We start from the raw sequence: 19,934 nt of genomic DNA, 5'->3' as shown, positions 1-19,934 counted from the left end.
TTTCCATCAACATTGCCCAATGATCATAGTGACCATCGAATCTCGGGATGGCAGGTTGAACGTAGTTATCAACTTGTCTTTCTACTGTCATTCTTGTTGCTGCAAGATTGCTCTGATACCAGTTATTGGTGACAACAGAAAAATTTGGTAGAATTCTTTAGAAGAAGAGAACTTTGTATTACCATGGACGAATGCTTAATTGATTTTTTTGCTACTTCCACAACATACATACATATATATAGGTAATTTGGGACATTCCCCAATACCATTTATTATCTAAAAGTCATACACCTAATTGATTATGAACTAATGAACCTACGTGTATCTATTCATACATGTATCTACAAGTGACCCTTCAACAAAAATTTCACATTTTGAGTTATAGAGTAAAAAAAATAAGTCCTAAGATAATTGTCGGTGATTTAGGCAATGGAATCCGATAGCAACATTTTTTTTTACCTCTAGATGTCTGTAGCCATCCCTCCTCTTTGCTTAGATTTGAAATGACAACGAAGTGGAATCTGATGTTGTCGTTACAAGAAGAAAGAGGGGGAAAGAGGGGAAAAGCTAAAAAAGGGAGCAACAACAAGAGAGAAAATGAGTGAGAAACGAGTATTAAAAAGGGAGAAACAACAAAAGAACTAACTTATTGAAATCAAGATGAACAAGACGCATCAACTTCATGCATGATTACATATAGTATATATGAGTTTCATTATATCAAAAGGGATTAAAATAAATAAATATGTGCATTTAGAGTGATTATAAAAAGTTGGCTTACGTTCTTATAATTGTACTGACAGGTTTGATTTGCTCATTGTTGACTGGTCTAACAATTGACTGAAAGAATGTCAACGACACTAACATTGTGGCAACATTATTCAATCTTGATTTCCATGCCTTTTCCATGCCCATACCATTTTTACAAATTCATTTCTAAGTTGTCTAAACTTGACAACATGAATATATCAATTTATTTGTTGATGAAACAAACTCAATAGATAATGCACAGATTATTCACTAAAGTTAATGGTTCGATCCTCAACTTTGGCAATTCTTAAACTAAAAAAATGTTAAATAATAAATTTAATAAATGACTTATAATATTTCTAAAGTTTTTTAATTTTGTGTATCATTGACAAACTCAAAAAATTTAAAAATTAAATGAAGTACGAATAAATTAAGCCCTTGTTCAAAATCAAAATACATCAACCAGTTTTAGGAAGTACGAAGAAAAGAAAACAATCACCAAGTTTTGTTGTGCGACTGCCAAAAAAAAAAAGTTACAAAGATGGTTTGATAACAAATACAGTACAAATCTCCTTCGAGAAATGATCCATATTTTCAAGCTGGAGAATTCGATATTCACCTCGCCATGGGACCAGAATCGGTACCACTGAACCCCACAGTGGAGATGGGCCTCGATTGGATGGAATTTATTGAAACAAGCGAACGATTCTCAATCTTTCGACTCAATTCCATGGCTAAGCAATCTTTGAGTTCTGCCACAACGTCGTTCATTGTTGGCCTTCTACTGGAATTTGCCGCTACACAAGCCATTGCCACTTCCGCCGTCTTCCAAACAGAGTTAGTGTCATATTGCCCTTGTAATCTTGGATCGACAATGCTCTGAATATCTCCTTGTGCCAGCAAAGATGTAGCCCATTTAGCTATATGTGGTGTAACTCCGGTTCTTGATATTACTGGTTTGCAACTGATTATCTCTAATAGAGCTATCCCAAAGCTGTATACATCGCTTTTCTCTGTTAGTCTGTTTGATACGTAGTACCTGAGAGAACAGCCATTAAATCTGTTTAGTCGAGTTTTTGTTGCAATTGATTGGGGTTTTGTTTAAATTGCATGTTAAGAAAAGGAATCATGTTGGAGCAGGGTTTGCTGGGATATAATCGGTGAGATTTTGTTGAATGCCCTTTTAGGGAGAAGGGTAAAACTACTTGGGTATACTTGTTTCTTTGGCATTCTTTGGGAAATATGGTTTGAGGGGAATTATAAGGCTTTTTTTGAGGAGCTGCAGGTCTGAGGGGGAGTTGTGGGGGGTTGTTTGGTTTAATGCTTCGTTGTGACTCCTGTAGCTAAGTCTTTTTGTAGTTATCAACTAGGGATTATTCTTTTGGATTGAATCTTTTCTTTGTAGTTATTTGAACTTCTTTTGTTGGTTGCTTTTTTGTACGCCCTTGGTATTCTATTTTATTTTTCTCAATAAATTTGGTTGTTTATCAGGGAAAATAAAAGAAAAACGAAGCAATGAAATTGATGACGCTTAAAACTAGTACTTACTCTGGATCAAGGTAACCAGGTGTGCCAGCGACAACCGTCGACATGTGGGTGTTGCCATCGATGGGAAAGCTTTTGGAAAGACCGAAATCGGCAAGTTTGCCTTGGAAATTATCTGTCAACAAGATGTTTGTTGTTTTCACATCTCTGTGAACAATTGGTGGCTTACAACCGTAATGCAGGTACTCCAGTCCTGTAATTTTCGTATAATTAAAATGTTAGCTTTTACTTTGTTTAGGGAGATAAATTTTTTGGTAGAAATGATTAAATTACTGATCTAATTGGTCTAGATTTTTCACCTTGAGCTGCATCCATTGCTATTCGAAGTCTATCTTCCCAATTTAGGATACTTGGACTCCTCTCTGCTTACAAGTGAAACAAAAACAAAAGAAAGATAAACTCTTTGTCTTTACAAAAGGGTTAGGTTTAGCTTAAGCTTGTAAGTAGTATTGTGGAGCTAAGTATCATTGAGTTTACCTGAAAGTTGTTCTGCTAAATCGCCATTGGCCATGTACTCGTAAATGAGGCCCAGGTGGTTTCCTTCATTCAAATATCCAACTAGGCTTGTCAAGTTTCTATGATGAACTCTCATAAGAAGGGTAACCTGCATTTTTGGAGTTATCATGTTAAGTTTAATGTAAAGTTGTTAGCGAATTAGTAAACTCAGAATTGAAATTATGGATTCAGGATAGCATGCCTCTGCTTGAAATTGCCGATACCCTTGTGATGATGACAAAGATAACATCTTCACTGCCACTTGAATGTCGTCAATGACACCATAATAGACCTCCCCAAAACCTCCTTTACCCAGAACTCTTGTGAAATTGTTGGTCATTTTCACCACCTCAGAATATGTAAATTGTTGTCTTCTCACCTCCAACGAATTACCAAATTGACTGTTGGTTTCTGACTTATCCACTACTGAGACAACATTTTTACCTTGTGGTTTCTTTCGAGATTTGATGATCCAAAAGGTTATTGCAGCAATTGTGGCGATAACTAGGACTCCACCAATTGATGCTACAATTGGAATGATGATGTTGTTTTTCTTTTCATTCTTTGGACATGGATCTGATGTACATCCATCGAGATTTTGGTTTCCTCCCACACTGAAATCGGTACCATTCATGGCTAGATAAGTTTGACTTAGATTGTGACTTCGGAAAATTTTCAGTTTCCAGGAAAAATGCCATAACATATGAAGCATAACAAGTCAAAAATGCAAAATTATAATTTCAGTTCTTTTCTCTTCATCAAACTGACCTTAATGATAGTGAGCCATCATTGGATCTTTTCAAAAGATCAGCCGGTATTGGACCTGAGAGGTTATTGTTACCTAGGTTCCTGCAAATAGGGACAACAATAACTCAATTGTGTTCTGTTTCAAGTTGAGCTTCATATTTGTTTTTCCATATAACTTACAGAAGTTTGAGGTGCAACAAACTAGACAGGAAATCAGGCACCTTCCCTGTCAAATTATTGTTTGACAAGTCCCTAAAGAAACAAATGCAGTAGATTAGTATTTATTTTCCGAATAAATCCAGCTTATTGGAAAGACACTTACAAAGTTTGCAACATTGTTAGATTGGATATGTAAGAAGATATTTCACCATTCAGTCCACTTGTAGACAAGTTCCTGTTCACAAAATTCACCCTTCTCATGAATTCATTTGATTCATACATTTAAGAAAAAATCAAGCTTCATAAAAGGCTTGAACTTACAAGGATGTGATTCTTGGTGCAGCTTCATTGCTACAATTTAACCCACTCCAGGGGTATCTCATCGGCACACATGGATCTCCTTGCCAATCCTTTTTTACCCCATAGGTTGACTTGATATTGGTAATTGCATCCACTATTTATCCAAAGAAGTAGTCGAATTAAAATTCATTAACTTTGACAAAGTAAATCACAAAGTGCATCTGAAGAAGGATACCCACCATCTCCTTTATCTGATGCTAACTCTGATATATCCTTCACTGTATATATCTCGAAAGCATTAATGATTGGAGGAAGTGTTGCATTCTCAATTGGAATTAAGGAAAATGTATGTCTATCTGCTGCATCCAATGGTTCTAGACTGTAAATGGTCAGTGTGGATAAATAACTCGGAATTAGAGGTCCATAAAAATGATCCCCATTGTGCATGATATTGAATCCTCTACTCTGGTTGCCTCTAAGCTCCACAACTTCCGCAAAGTGGATAAATACATAATATTGAGATGAATCTACGGTATCCCACCAAATTTCCAGTGGTTTGCTTGCATTTGTTGCGAAGGAAGCAGTTTTCATGACAATGGATGGCGGTTGGTGATTGTTGTGATCTATAGCATCTACAGTTTGATTGGTGCTCACTTGTGTCCACTCATTGAAGTTAAATGGTGACCAGAAGCGATCATAAACATCAAAAGGGAACCTTAAGAGAGAGCAAACACATAAACAAAATATTATCTCATCATCTTACTTGTTAAAGCATGTACTCTTTTATTAACAGTAAAATTTGTTTGCGAAGTTGGTGCTTAAATACCTGTATGTTTGATTTTTTGTGGAACCAACGTCCAATCGATAATACAGTGATAAGGATCCTGACGCTGTTTGATAAGTAACGTTGAGTAAAGGTCTAAATTCCAAGGCTGAGATGAATGGTACCCCATTTCCTTTATTGATCAGACAGATGTGAACTTCATTTGAGGAGGTTACATGTATGAGATCTTTGAAAGCATCAATGCCATTTTTGGTTAAGTTTATTGTTTCCCATAAGCTATTCCCAATATAGAGGTCAAAGTTCGGTGGCAAATTCAGGCCATCGTAATTCCCGTACAAGAAACTTGCTCGAATCAAGTATTTGGTATCCCTTTTAACGCTTACATTGTAACAATTTCTGATTCCTTGGGGGAAGCTTCTGAGTTTCCTCATTTGCCTTTGGTAGATATCTCCATAAATCGAAGCTACATTTCCACTTACACCACTGTTTATGAAGGGTGCATCAGAAACATAGTCGATCTTGGTTGTCGTTTCTGTGTAACTTGTACTCTCTGGTGTTCCACAGTCTAAACTAATGAAGCCTGAAAAACATACAAGAAAACAATATAAATCTCAACTCTTTTATGTAACTCTAAAGATGATTAGAAGAATGATTGATTAAAAATGGAGATATCTTTGTTACCTGACTGATCCTGAGCTTGAACAAGCAATAGAAGAGTTAGACCACATAGCAGAAAACCAAAGAGGGAATGGAACCCTGATAATTCCATAATCTTCATCTTCTTGGGTCTGTTTTCTGCTGCATCAGTTTATGAGAATTGAGAAAGGAGCCGACTTTATGAGCGCCTTGAGGCATTGACGTTGAATGTATCATATAGGAAGTAAAAAATATAGGGATTTTCTTAACACAGCTTGGCCAATATCCACTGCTGGTCTCTGTGACATGCAAGGCACGTTACATAGGAAAGTTGACCAGGTACTATAATAACTTACCATCAATCATATGTATAGTTTAATTAATTTAAGAATTGAAACTGGAACCCTTTCGTTTATCAACGAGTTTTGGGTTGTTTTGTAAGCCTAGTTTTGCAGAATAGTTTAAAACTCGTACTAAATTATATATCATGACAATCATATTATACAGAGATGAAGCTTAATTTCTTCATTATGAGCTGCTAAGTAGGAAAGGTTAGAGAGAGGGCCTCCATTTCCATTGATTTTGACATTTTTTTTATGGGAAATATCAGGGAAAAAGACAGACAGACCAAGTCCAACAATGGTAGAGAATCATTTGCATTCAATTACGAATTAACCTCTGCGGAATTTGAGCTTCTGAAATTTACTAACAATATTTCCATTAAATTTTTAACCTTGATGATAATGGGAAGTTTCTATCCTCTCTCAGTTGTCAAAAACTTAGCGGTGGACAACAGAAATTCATAACGCTTTGATCAGCTTGCAGCAGGAGAGGTATTATGCATATTCATTTGAATGTTTTCTTTTCATAGGATTGAAAACTATCTCCATATTTCTCCAATGAATGCCATTCCACCATTGGAGGCAACTCAATTGGTATAAGAATTGAAGATACAAACTTGACTGCATAAGTTTTTTTCTTTTCTTTTTCTGTGCGTCCCAAGTTTACTCAAGACTACAAAAGAATGGGCACATGGGAAGCCGTTGACTTTGTGGAGTCAATGGCCGCATTAGCTTTAATCTTCACAAATACGTGTGGAATAAAAGGATGTGGACCTTATTCATATATATATACATATGTTGTGAATTTGTTTAATTTAAATAGTGAACTTATCTGCTAGTTTTGTTGCTTGATCTGACAGATGATGAATGATAAGTTTTGACTTGGTAATCAAATGTTTATTGCTAATGATTGCTAATTTAGCTTGTTGACTTTACTCAATTATATTAATTTTACATTAATTTTTGAGATCAAACTAATGTGAGCATTTCATTCTTTTTCCTTCTCCTTTTCCAGGGACCTTAGCTATCTTTGCTAGCCTGTTGTCATCACGTTGCCAGTCGTTTTGAAATTGGAATAGGGAAGCTTCATGTGATGTCCCACCTTAGTTGGAGAGGAGAACAAATCACAATTTATAAGGGTGTGGAAACCTTCCCCTAGCAGACGCGTTTTAAAGCCTTGAGGGGAAGGCCCAAAGAGGACAATATCTACTAACAGTGGATCTAGGTCGTTACACTTATCTCTTAGACCTCACACAAGGAGAAGAAGACTCCCTGTATTTCCAAACTTGAGCGAAGGAAGCTTAAGATATGACACTCGAATGTTGGGGATCGATCGTAGACGACAGGATGGTAACTAGCTTTGACAAGGAGACAACGACGACACCAAGGAAAAAGAGAAGAAAGATGAGAAAAAGAAAGGTACTCGTATGAATATAGTTTAACGGGTCTAAACGTATATNAACTCAAAAAAAAAAAAAAAAAAAAAAAAAAAAAAAAAAAAAAAAAAAAAAAGCCACCTTCACACGATTCATCTCCAAAAGAAATAAATATAATTGCCCAAGTCAACTAACTATTTTGTCATCGCACCCCTTGAAGGCCCAACGAGAACTAAGTAACTATTTTGTCATACACACCAATGTGGGATTGTACAATCTATCTCATTGGAGCCCAACATTCTCGTTGGATACCGTTCGATGTCTGACTTTAATATCATTTGTAATGACTCAAGCCCAGAGCTAATGGAGAGGTTTCCACACTTTTATAAGAAATGAGTTATCTAACAATCTCCTACACACCAATGTGGGATTGCACAATCTATCTCATTGGAGCCCAACATTCTCGTTGGATACCGTTCGATGTCTGACTTTAATATCATTTGTAATGACTCAAGCCCAGAGCTAATGGAGAGGTTTCCACACTTTTATAAGAAATGAGTTATCTAACAATCTCCTACACACCAATGTGGGATTGCACAATCTATCTCATTGGAGCCCAACATTCTCGTTGGATACCGTTCGATGTCTGACTTTAATATCATTTGTAATGACTCAAGCCCAGAGCTAATGGAGAGGTTTCCACACTTTTATAAGAAATGAGTTATCTAACAATCTCCTACACACCAATGTGGGATTGCACAATCTATCTCATTGGAGCCCAACATTCTCGTTGGATACCGTTCGATGTCTGACTTTAATATCATTTGTAATGACTCAAGCCCAGAGCTAATGGAGAGGTTTCCACACTTTTATAAGAAATGAGTTATCTAACAATCTCCACCCTTTGGGGTCCAACGTTCCAGTGGGATATTGTCATTTTGGACTTTCCCTTCCCGACCTTCACTCAATGCATCTACTAGAGAGATCTATGGATCTGTTCCCCGCTCCCATCGGCGTAGAATCTCACATCAAGTTAATATAAAAATGAATGAATACTGTTCAAAACTTCTTCTCAAACCATACTATAAAGGATTAGACTAGACGAAGGCTACACATCAAATTTCATATCCAACCAATTTTTTGAAATAGGAAGAGTAATGTCTGTTCAAATTTAATACAATTATGCGTTAGGGTTTTCTAGTATGGACGGACAATAAGATGTTTGTTGTTTTCACATCGATGTGCATTATGTGCTGTAAAATCCTATATATATATATATATATATATACATGATGTTCGTTGTTTTCATATCTATTCTGTAAAATTCACTATATATATATAATTCACTATATATATATGATGTATATATATATATGATGTACGTTGTTTTCACATCTATTTACATTATGCGCTGTAAAATCCAATAAATATATATATATATATATATAAAAGCAAAATAAACTCTAGTCGAGCGAAATAGATTTACTAGAATTTTGAGTCCCAACCCATCAAAATTGATTCATTTCGTATACAATATTAGAAGATTTGGATGAAAAGTTGGACTATGCAACGCGAAAAGAAGAAAAAAAAAAAGAGTCAAATTTGTACAAATATACTTAATTTCGCTTCTTCTTTCGGCCAATTTCGATATCCCATGGCTTCCTATATAAACACATACCCATATCAACCTCTTGATAACTCTTCAAATTTCAACCATGGCTATTACACATAACTTCTCTCCTATCTCCATTTTCGTCACGGTTCTTGTCTTCGCCATGGTTCTCTCCCCCATGACGATTTCCACTGCCAATGCTACACGTGCGCTTCTGCAACAAGGTGAGAATTTGTTAAGGCTCCGTTTAATAACCATTTGATTTTTTCCATCGATTGTCTTGTTTGAGTTTTTATATTTAAGCTTTTGAGTTTGGTGATGATGCAGTTAATAGGCCACCGATATGCCCGGCCTGCGTGTGCTGTGAGCCAGCTCCGGCGGGATCCTGTTGCCGGTGCTGCGCTACTCCGATTCAGACTTCATCTCAGAATGGGTCGCCATGAAAACTTGCTGCTGAGCTTGGGAGAAGCTTTAGGAATAAGGAGACTCTCTCCATGCAAACAAAAATTTAGCTTTATTTTAATTTGGTTAATGTCTAATGAAGCAGTTTGATATTCTAAGTGAAGAATAAAATCATGAAAATAATATGCTTCATTTTGTATTAAATGATATAAGGTTTTTAATATATTATTAAAATTGTTAAAATATTCACGAAATTTCATTAATATATAACTTGATTTTCAGCATTCGAACCAAATATATTTCCATGCATTAATATAAGTAAAAATCTTAGCCGATTCATATCGATCCTTAGCCGAAAATTGTTACGCAACGATTTGGAAAGTAATCGCTCTCATTCAAATGGTTCTTCTTTCTTATATAAAAAGTAATTAGAATTCAAACCCGAGTAAACAAGACACCTATTATGAACCCTATTTAAATCAAATCAATTATTTTAGTCAAATCAAAAGTCAAAGCCTTTGATTTTAGAGGTCCGAGATCATATCCATTTTTTCGCTTTGCTTGGTAAGAATATTAGATCACTACCAAACTTTTTTTTTTTTTTTTTTGTAAGAATCAATTAAAAAAAATCTTTTAACCCATATGACATCATAAATATTAATATAATTTATTTTTATATATATATATAATATTAATGGGTATTTTTTGAATTTATTCATTATATTTCTTTTAACCTATCTTAAAATAATATAAGTTTTTATTATTAATTTGATTCAATAAAAAATAATATTATTATCCATTCAATAACAGATACGTTACAAATGAAAAAAAAAAAAAAGATTTACTTTTTTAAAAAAAAAATTAATTAAATTAACAATAGAAACTAATTTTCTAATTTTAAGCAAATTAATTTAAGAATTTAAAAATTCAGATATTTTAATGTTAAACTATTTATAATTTATTATTAATTTTAGGGTTAAAAATTAATAAATTTTATTTAATTTCAATTCCATCCAAATTTATATTTTTTTTTAAAAACACACCTTATTTTCATACAATATTTTAATATTTTAATAGATTTCGTATCTCAATACTTCAACTAAAATGGATTCAATATCTTGAATTTATTTTTAAAATTTTGGCTCCTAATTTAGAAAGCCTTTTAAACTTATATTATAAAATAAAAAATGAGTTGTAATAAAATAAATAAATATATATATATCGTTACCTCAATTATTTAAACTGATTAAATTAAATATTAAACTCAATTATTTAAATCGAATATTTGAATCGCTAATTGATTATAAATATTTAGCTGGTTTAAGATTAATTTTTTAATTAGATTCATATTATGTTCAACGACGGATACGGCTATCAATCTACTTGTACTAATTTGGTTCGATGACGTTAACCTAATGCTTTAGTTGGTGATGATGTTAATTGTTTTTTATGTGATTTTAAAAATAAATTAGGAGGGAATCATAGTTAAATTAATGGGTTAATTTATTGGTGGTAAAAAAAAATTAATAATTTGAAAAACCCGATCAACTAAACCTGTACAACTTGAATTGGGTTATAACTTATTTGGATGGAAGATAAGTAGATGACCCGAATTAATTCGAATTTATTATTACTTCGATTTATTTAATTTTATAATTAATGGTTTTATTATTTATTCTAAATTTTAAGTTTGGAATATAGCTTTTAAAAATATTATTAAAATTGAATTACTTTCGAAATAAATAAATATTTTATATATTAAAATTTTATTTTTAATTAAAAAAAGTTGAATAATGAATTATTCTATTAACTTATTCGTTGTTAGTTTTTTTTTTTTAAAGTTTAATTAAGTTATGAATTATGGCTTAATTATAAGCAAAATCCTTTATTTATTTTAGAAATATCTCTATACTTTTAAATGGTATAATATTATTTTTGATCGGTTTATAATCATTTTAAAATTAATATTTGAGTTAAATACGTTAAAATACTGAATAGAAATTGAGACCTAAAACGGTGTATAGAACCTATATTATTTGACGGTATAATATTTGAGTCGAACGCACAAGTTTTTCTCCATATTGTATGGAGTCGAGTCATTCGTCTCACCATTTTATATCCAATTTTTTGTCTAAATATACTTTTTTTATTTTAATAATTTAACCTTGCATTATCGGGTCAAAGACTCAAAAGATTGGAATTATTGACGAGTTGTATGAGTTTTTAAACTTAAACCACTGTGGTTACTCGTATGCTATGTGAATGTGTATCCTTGGTGTATTAACACGTTCAAGCCACAAGAGAACATCAGTACCGTTAGGTATTAAATCGAAATTCAAATTTTAATCTAAATACATTAAACTCTAAATTGTGTGTTGGAATGTGTTTAGTCATGGTGTTCATATGACCCGACCTAGACAACCTGAATTACGTAATGCTAAGGTTATGTTGGGTTGTATTAAGTTTTTTTAGTTGGTTTTTTTTTTTTCCGAAAAACAAAAAATTAAGTTTGATTAGTGAGTTTGAGCTTTTTGGATCAGGTCAATCCGAAAAACTAAAAATAGGGTTCATAATCCAACTCAATCTCACTTTTATGATCGGTATGACCCAACCTGAGTATACACCTCGTCGTGTTGTTCTTTAAGAGCTACTCTCTTTATGCATAGTATGGACGGGTTCGCTCGACCCTAGATTTTTTAAATTAAAAAATAAATGTGTTTTATGTTTCTTAAAAATGTTTTTTAAATTTTCATATATATAAATAATATTTTTGTTTGGTTCCTTAATTACTTAAATAATTAATTAATGGAGAGTTATTCATATCATTTTTATTTTGTCATATTATTAAAATAATTTTAACTAATTAGATTTTAGTTTAATTTTTATTTATTAATAAATATATTACGTATAATATACCTTTTAGATTTTTGAATTTATTTACTCATAATTTTAATAATTATCTTCAAATAAATAAATGATATTTAATAAAATTATATAAAATTTTAATTTTAAATAATTGGTACAGGTTATATTTTTAATTGATTTAATAATTTTTTTATTTTTAGGAGTGAGTAAGTATTTCTAAAAATTATTATTGATTAATTAATTTTAATTACTTATTTATATTAAGGAGTAAATAAAGAGAGGCTCTTGCATTCCATGTTTTAAAAGTCTTTTAATTATTTTTTTCCAAGAAATTTTTAAATAATAGTTTTCATTCTTTATATAATTTTTATTGAAAAAATAAAAATATCTTGATAAATTAAATAATAATTCATAAGTAAAATTATCATATAATATTCAATCAATTTTATTTTAAAAAAATTCAAATTTCAATATTATAAATTCAAAAAATAATTATTGTTGAGTTAAGGGATTAACATGCTACTTAATATTCATCCAGATAATTTAGAATTATATTCTAAAAGTTGTCGTGTTTTAAACTTCGATAGTAATTAAAAGTTGCCTTCGTAAGTCTCTCTAGCTTTGTTCTCTTCTTCAAGACTTGAAACTAACGGCAAATGTCATTATTGTTAAGCCGACTACTCGAGCGTGAGACTTTCATGTTTTCTATTTATAATGTCTTTTAGAAAGAATCGGTAAACGACTGAACTAGACACGTGCACTAGTGCAGCTAGCTCGGAATAATAGCTGAGTTTTGAAGCTTAGGAAAGAAGAAAGTCTAGTTTCCCTTATCCAAATTGTCTCGGCTTAAAATTTGAAACTCGAAATCAAAGGCTAGACTAACCGGCTCTGTAATGAAAATAGGTAAAAAGTGATAGACGACCCAGTATATGGTACAAGGGACCGGGAAGTTATCGAGCCTAGTCTCAACTTTTTGACTTGAATTTGATAGTGAAGTTTAAGAAATGCCCGTCAAGCAAGTCCGATTCGAAATTAAGGGTGGAAATTCAAGAACAATGAAGTTTGGTTCTATATAGAGAGAATAATTAGTGACCCAAAAATGGCGAAGTTGGGTTGTTTTACGTTCCTTGGTAATGGGCATGGGCATGGGCGTGGAATCGCGCTTAGCTTCTGTGGTGTGTGCGTGTGTATGTCTTCTGGCGATGGGCTTCCACTGCCGCTGCCTTCTCGCCGCTTCTCTGCTGCAAAAAGAAGGATCGGTGGATGGTTTCATCAACATCGACTGCGGCGCATCTGAAGACACGATAAGCACATGGCCTGGGTTGGATTATAAGTCTGACAAATATATGATGGATTCAGGAATGAGCTATCAAATATCACCAAAGCTTCGTGCGGGTTTGGCATCACAATACTGGAGTTTGAGAAGCTTTCCAAACGGCACAAGGAATTGCTATCGTCTTGCACCAGATCAGAACCAGATGAAAGAACAGAGCAGTAGTAAAAGATATCTGATCAGAGCTTCCTTTGTGTATGGCGATTATGACGGCTTAAACACCACCCCGATCTTTGACCTGTATCTGGGCGTGAACTTCTGGACTACTATAAAACTAAGTAGTCTAACTCTGGATGCTGTTACTCCTCCTTCTTCTTCCAATTCCGCCGGCGGCACGGATTATCTGGACGTCTGTTTGGTTAACACTGGAATCGTGAATGGAGTGCCTTACATTTCTGCCTTGGAATTACGACCATTGGACATCTCCCTTTACCCAACTGATCCCAGTAACGACGCAAAACCCTTGCAACTTTGGGCACAGTGGGACATTGGAGGCACCAAACAAATTCGGTAATCAATACTTCTGCTTGTATGCATATGTTATGATATGCGAATGGTATGATAACTCTTACGTATGTTGTATTCGATAATATATTTGAGATAGAATACGAGAAGGATCCGATACACATAATGTAACTGTATTACTAAGATATGCTCAGAAAATGATATGATTAGGCTATGTCATGGCAGATTTGAATGAAACTATACGGATAGGATATGTTCATTATAATTAGGATACGTTCATGCAATGATATAGTCTACTTCTTAAAGCCACCCGGCTATACCCTTTTGGTTAATTATAATGCAGATACCCGCAAGATGTTTTTGATCGATATTGGGAAGGTTACGAATGTGATGATGCATTTGGTGATAATTCGATATTGGTGTCAACGGAGGCGTCTATAACTGAGAGCAACGATGATCCACACAAGCTGCCGCCGGCTCTGTTGCAAACGGCATGTCGTGCCACCAATTCCAGCTTTCCATTGGAGTATACCTGGACGCCTAAGCAAGGGAGTAATTCTCGGTATTACTTTTGCTTTCATTTTGCAGAGATTGAGAAGCTTCCATCTGGGCACTTTCGAGAAATGAGTATTACATTCAACGATGTTCATATCATCACTAGCTCCATTAAACTGCTCCAATATCTCACCCCACAATCCCTTTGCTCAAAAGTCTATGATGTGGTTCTTAACCAAGTTAATAAATTGTCAATTTCTGCAACCTCTGCCTCTTCCCTCCCTCCTATCCTTAATGCCATTCAGATTTTCTGTACCATGGACACTACTAATTCACTCACCTTCTCCCAAGATGGTACGGTCCTCTTCCTTTTCTTTAGCGTCCATTTGGAATGACTTTCTTAGATTCAAACGAAGTCTTACCTCATCGAATCATTCCAAGAAATGGCTACAACCAAGTATTGATTTAACAATCCAAACCCACCATTGGTAAATATTGTCCTCTTTGGACTTCCTCTTTCGGACTTCCCTGAAGGTTTTTAAAATGTGTCTGCGAAGGAGAGGTTTCCACACCTTTATAAAGAATGTTTCGTTCCCCTCTTCAACCGTCGTGGGATCTCACAATCCAACCTCTTCGGGACCCAGCGTCCTCGCTAACACTCGTTCCCCTCTTCAACCATGTGGGATCTCACAATCCACCCCCTTTGGGGCCCATTGTTCTCGTTGGCACTTGTTCCCCTCTTCAACCATGAGGAACGAATGTCAGCGAGGACGCTGGGCTTTGAAGGGGGTGGATTGTGAGATCCCATATTGGTTGAGAGGGGAATAAAACATTCTTTATAAGGGTGTAGAAACATCTCCCTAACAAACGCATTTTAAAAACCTTAGGGGGAAGCCCGAAAGAGAAAGCCCAAAAAAGACAATATCTGTTAGCAGTGGGTTTGGACCGTTACAATTGTTCATAAATACGTGTACTTTCGTGCAGTGCATGCAATAAGGGACATCAAGAGCCATTACAAGTTGAGTAAAAATTGGCAGGGAGATCCTTGTGAACCACCAGCATTCTCCTGGGAGGGATTGACTTGCAGCAATAACGCTAACCCCCCTTCTTGGCCTAGAATTATTTCACTGTTAAGTACTTTCTCATCCAGAAAACTCACTGAATCAAGCGTTCAAATTTCTGTAATCTGTCACTGATATCCAAATTTATGTTTTGGCATGCAGTAACTTAAGCAACAGCAACTTGATGGGAGACATCCCAGCTCCCATCTCCCTTCTTACAGCAATCAACTGCATGTAACTATTTCAATTTTCATGCTCCAAAAACCCTCTGATTTGACTATAATTGAGCTGCTTGCGACATTTATGTTTAATACTGTCATGATTCTTGTTATTTCTTAGAGATCTATCCTATAACGAGTTGAAAGGAGGAATACCAGAATTCTTGGGCCTATTACCACAACTGCAACATCTGTACGTCATTTGATCTTAAAAACATAACATTGTTTCAATATACATTACAGGGTAACCTATATTCTTCTCATTTCATGCATGCAGTAATTTGAGTGGGAATAAACTCACTGGTGTAGTACCTGAAACTCTTCTCCAGAAGTCCAAAGATAGAACTTTAGTTTTAAGGTCTCTTTCCTTAAATTTATCTTTATTTTGAACATTCAAGTTCAATACAGCCACAAACTTAGAGGACTTCATTTTCTTCTTTTTGATTTAATTCAGTGTGGAAGGAAATCCTGAACTCTGTTGGTCGCCTCCATGCAACCTGCACAGAAAGAAGCAGTTGGCCATTCCAGTTCCTATTTTTTGCGGCGTGATAGCAGCCCTTGTCCTGGTACTCTTGGGAGGAGTGATTATAATGATTATCTATACAAGAAGAACCAACAAAGGCATGTTCTTCCTTTCACTTATTCTATTTATTCACTCAGTGTTTGGTGTTTGTTTGGTAAACAGCCTGGTCCTGGATTGTTGTTATTACATTTTGAAGTTTTAGAATTTCCTCAGGCAATAATAATTCGGTTGAAAGGAAGCAAAGATCAGGAGCAATAAGATTGAAGAACAGACGATACACTTATTTGGAGGTTGTAAGTATTACTGAAGACTTTAGAGTGGTTATTGGAGAAGGAGGATTTGGGAAAGTTTTTCTGGGTGTTCTTGAAGATCAACAAACCATGGTTGCTGTGAAGGTGCTTTCACCAACATCACAACAAGGCTACAAAGAATTTCAAGCAGAGGTGCTTATGCCACTGCCAACGTGCATATAATATTGTTTACTTTGGCTCGTTACGTATCGCCGTCAATCATACGATTTTTAAGACACGTATATTAGGGAGAGGTTTCCACACCCTTATAAAGAATGGTTTGTTCCCCTCTCTAACTGATGTGGGATCTCAGAATCCACCCTTCTTGGGGGCCCAACGTCCGCTGACATACCACCAGGTGTCTAACTTTGATACCATTTATAACCGCCCAAGCCCACTACCAGTAGAATTTGTCCACTTTGGCCCATTATATATCGCCGTCAACCTAACCGTTTTAAAAATGTGTCTACTAAGAAGAGGTTTCCACACCCTTATAAGGAATGGTTTGTTCTTCTCTCTAACCGATTTGGGATCTCGCAATCTACCTCCCTTGGGGGCCCCGCGTCCTCGTTGACACACCGCCCGATATCTGGCTTTGATACCATTTGTAACAGCCCAAATAAACCGCTAGTAGATATTGTCCGCTTTTACCCATTACGTATTGCCATTGGCCTACAATTTCTAAAACTTCTCTAGTAGGGAGAGGTTTCCACACATTTATAAGAAAAGCTTTGTTCCCCTTTCTAGTCGACGTAGGATCTCACATGCAACCACACTTAAACTAGGAGCTAAGCTAAGCTGATTGCCACTGCTTTATTTCATTCATTATATATCATATTAATTGTAAAACATTTATTATAATAATGCAGGCACAACTTCTTATGGTTCTTCATCATTGCAACTTGGTTTCTCTTCTTGGATACTGTGATGAAGGCGATCACAGGGCACTTATTTATGAATACATGGCTAATGGCAGTTTAGAACAATATGTATCAAGTAAGTACTCTGTAGAATACACTGCATTCTCCATTGAGATACACTTTTAATCTAACATTATGTGTTTTCCATGCAGACAGAAATACAAACTCAAATATGAATTCTCTTAGCTGGGTTGGAAGAGTTCAAATTGCAGTGGATGCAGCTCGGGGTTAGTAAGCAAAATCAAAATCCATTTGTTTATATCTTATCTCCCCAATTTGTTGAAGCTAGGTGTGAGGTCCCACATCGGTTGGAGAGGGGAACGAAACATTCCTTATAAGGGTGTGGAAACCTCTCCCTAGTAGATGCGTTTTAAAATCGTGAGATTGACAGCGATATTAATGGGCCAAAGCAGACAATATCTGCAAGCGGTGGACTTGGACTGTTACAAACGGTATCAGAGCTAGAACCAGGCAGTGTGTCAGCGAAGACGCTGGGCCCAAAGGGGGTGGGTTGTGAGGTCTCACATCTGTTGGAGAGGGGAACGTGTGATGTCCCACATTGGTTGGGGAGGAGAACAAAACACCTTTAAGGGTATGGAAACCTTCTCCTAGCATACGCATTTTAAAGCCTTGAGGGGAAGCCTAAAAGGGAAAGCCCAATTAGAACAATATCTGTTAGCGGTGTGCCTCGGTTATTAAAAACCTTACATTCCTTATAAGGTGTGGAAACCACTCCCTAGTAGACATGTTTTAAAATTGTGAGGCTGACGACGATACGTAACGAGCCAAAATGTACAATATCTACTAGGAGTGGGCTTGGACCATGATTATATGAAGTGTTTTTAATTTGGGCGGCATGCCTGCACTATGCATATTACAGGATTGGAGTATTTACACAAAGGCTGCAAACCCCCCATCATTCATAGAGATCTAAAACCTGCGAACATATTATTAGACAAGACAATGCATGCTAAAATAGCTGATTTTGGATTATCCAGAACTTTTTCAACTGAAAATCAATCTCGACTTTTAACTCGTCTTGCTGGTACTCCAGGATATCTCGATCCTATGTAAGTAGAGTTTTAAGAACTTTTGAATACTCAACACTTCGGTTTCTTATTGACTTGAGTATCCATTTTTTATGTGGTTAATACACAGAACTCATAGTCATGGAAATGTTAATAAGCAAAGTGATGTGTATAGCTTTGGGATTATCTTGCTTGAGCTGATTACCGGGCAATCTGCAGTAACAAAATCTTCTCAGGGGAACTTTTATATATTGAACTGGGTGGAATCTATGATCAGAACAGGATATATTGAACACATTGTTGACTCCAAGTTAGGAGGAGATTTTGACAAAAACTCAGCTTGGAAATTCATAGAACTTGCCATGTCGTGCACACAGCCAAATGCTCTACAGAGGCCGGACATGAGCCATGTTTTGGAGGAGCTCGAGGAGTGCTTGGCAGTCCATCAAAGTACTTCAACACAAACTCGTGTCATGTCCACTAGAGTCCTCTCAGAATCTGAAATAGCTCCTTCTCCAAGGTAGTCCACACATAAAACCTATTAGGACTCGAAACCGACCAAAACCGGACTAACCGAAACCAAACCGATCTATTTTGTCATTAGTTACTCTTGTTTTTACTAGACTGAATGGTTTGATTCGGGTCTCGATTTGGCTCAAAATTGATAAAATCGAACTGAGTATTACGTATATGGTGTATATGAAATATGTCGATGATATTACATAGCAACCTTTAGATATTTAATCTTTTTTACTTCAACTTTTATGGTGGACCATTTTGAGGGTATTGAAAAGAATACCATGATCAAAGTTGTAAGTCATCAATTCAACCATTCAACCATTTGCACAGTTTCTTAATCTCTTTTCTAAATCAACCGAACCTCGATACCACCCGAGTGTTGTAGAGTTGCAACTCTTCCTCTAAAAATTTCCTTCAATTGATTCAAGTGAGTCAGTCAATAGAAAAGTAGAAAAATAGAAAAGTTAAATGTTTCTCCAGCATGCCGAAAACATTAATTTATTTACTCGACTTTAAAAGTGCTTTGGTGTGAGACCTCGAAGAATAAGGCAAATAGTCTTTTAATTAAAACTTATTTTATGCCATTTGTCTCCTCATTACCAATTTTGCCCTCAATCATGCTTACTTTTCCTCTATTCTCCATCCCTTGAAAACCAAGTCAAATTTGGCTTTATACACAGATTGGCCATTGAATTTCTATTCCCCATTGCTCAAATTTCACATAAATTTCTAAAGAGTTTATGCCTATGTCTAAAATGATGCTCGAGTTGGAGCGTTTCATGTTAGGCGATGGCTGTTCAGTGTCTTTTTTGCACGTCAACTTGTTTGTCACAATAACATATTTGAACAAAAAATTATTGAAGGAGACAGTCATAATATGAAAGCAAATTTTGATGGTTGGAGATAGAAAAAACGCTCAAAATACTTCGAACGAATTTGTCAATAATGGAGAAAGAGGGTGACATGAGACTTGAGAAGAAACATAATGGTGGTTAGGGTTCGGATAAATATCAGCTATTATTTACAAAAATGCCATTAATATACTTTTTTTTTTTTTTTTTTTTTTTTTT

General features: G+C 35.1%; 3 protein-coding genes and 1 long non-coding RNA gene across 4 annotated transcripts; 3 read left to right on the top strand and 1 right to left on the bottom strand.

Annotated features, from left to right (window-relative positions):
• Positions 1-1,174: 1,174 nt before the first annotated feature.
• On the bottom strand, positions 1,175-5,650 carry LOC111488544 (LRR receptor-like serine/threonine-protein kinase IOS1). Its single transcript, XM_023136331.1, has 12 exons — positions 5,462-5,650; positions 4,823-5,360; positions 4,236-4,711; positions 4,018-4,150; positions 3,860-3,931; positions 3,718-3,789; positions 3,559-3,639; positions 2,993-3,404; positions 2,773-2,899; positions 2,595-2,657; positions 2,299-2,488; positions 1,175-1,789 (listed from the first exon to the last, which is right to left on the bottom strand). The coding sequence occupies exons 1-12, from the start codon at positions 5,556-5,558 to the stop codon at positions 1,366-1,368; spliced, it is 2,685 nt and encodes an 894-aa protein (XP_022992099.1). The 5' UTR covers positions 5,559-5,650; the 3' UTR covers positions 1,175-1,365.
• LOC111488770 lies at positions 1,509-7,225 on the top strand. Its single transcript, XR_002719254.1, has 4 exons — positions 1,509-1,587; positions 2,242-2,477; positions 6,185-6,249; positions 6,773-7,225. It is a non-coding gene; the product is annotated as an uncharacterized LOC111488770 (long non-coding RNA).
• Positions 7,226-8,809: 1,584 nt separating this feature from the next.
• Positions 8,810-9,306, top strand: LOC111488758. Its single transcript, XM_023136694.1, has 2 exons — positions 8,810-8,969; positions 9,073-9,306. Exons 1-2 carry the CDS (start codon positions 8,849-8,851, stop codon positions 9,186-9,188), a joined length of 237 nt encoding a protein of 78 aa, XP_022992462.1. The 5' UTR covers positions 8,810-8,848; the 3' UTR covers positions 9,189-9,306.
• A 3,804-nt stretch (positions 9,307-13,110) lies between these two features.
• Positions 13,111-19,030, top strand: LOC111488538 (putative leucine-rich repeat receptor-like protein kinase At2g19210). Its single transcript, XM_023136321.1, has 12 exons — positions 13,111-13,855; positions 14,154-14,659; positions 15,290-15,434; positions 15,529-15,600; positions 15,706-15,777; positions 15,862-15,942; positions 16,039-16,205; positions 16,321-16,550; positions 17,267-17,393; positions 17,470-17,544; positions 18,198-18,387; positions 18,476-19,030. The coding sequence occupies exons 1-12, from the start codon at positions 13,146-13,148 to the stop codon at positions 18,867-18,869; spliced, it is 2,769 nt and encodes a 922-aa protein (XP_022992089.1). The 5' UTR covers positions 13,111-13,145; the 3' UTR covers positions 18,870-19,030.
• Positions 19,031-19,934: the final 904 nt, after the last annotated feature.

The sequence above is a fragment of the Cucurbita maxima genome, unplaced genomic scaffold (assembly GCF_002738345.1).
Source record: "Cucurbita maxima cultivar Rimu unplaced genomic scaffold, Cmax_1.0 Cma_Scf00013, whole genome shotgun sequence".
NCBI classification, from domain to species: Eukaryota; Viridiplantae; Streptophyta; class Magnoliopsida; order Cucurbitales; family Cucurbitaceae; genus Cucurbita; species Cucurbita maxima.
The sequence above is the reverse complement of the archived record's forward strand: the minus strand, read 5'-3'. Positions and strand labels throughout refer to the sequence as shown.

Excerpts from the sequence above, each read along its gene's own strand:
- LOC111488544 (XM_023136331.1), bottom strand. The coding sequence starts at position 5,558 with ATGAAGATTATGGAATTATCAGGGTTCCATTCCCTCTTTGGTTTTCTG. Across the intron at positions 3,640-3,717 it reads TTGTTGCACCTCAAACTTCT|GAACCTAGGTAACAATAACC; the intron begins GTAAGTTATATG and ends CCCTATTTGCAG. Across the intron at positions 3,405-3,558 it reads GATGGCTCACTATCATTAAG|TGTGGGAGGAAACCAAAATC; the intron begins GTCAGTTTGATG and ends TACCGATTTCAG.
- LOC111488758 (XM_023136694.1), top strand. The coding sequence starts at position 8,849 with ATGGCTATTACACATAACTTCTCTCCTATCTCCATTTTCGTCACGGTT. Across the intron at positions 8,970-9,072 it reads ACGTGCGCTTCTGCAACAAG|TTAATAGGCCACCGATATGC; the intron begins GTGAGAATTTGT and ends GTGATGATGCAG.
- LOC111488538 (XM_023136321.1), top strand. The coding sequence starts at position 13,146 with ATGGGCATGGGCATGGGCGTGGAATCGCGCTTAGCTTCTGTGGTGTGT. Across the intron at positions 17,545-18,197 it reads TGCAGTGGATGCAGCTCGGG|GATTGGAGTATTTACACAAA; the intron begins GTTAGTAAGCAA and ends TGCATATTACAG. Across the intron at positions 18,388-18,475 it reads CCAGGATATCTCGATCCTAT|AACTCATAGTCATGGAAATG; the intron begins GTAAGTAGAGTT and ends GTTAATACACAG.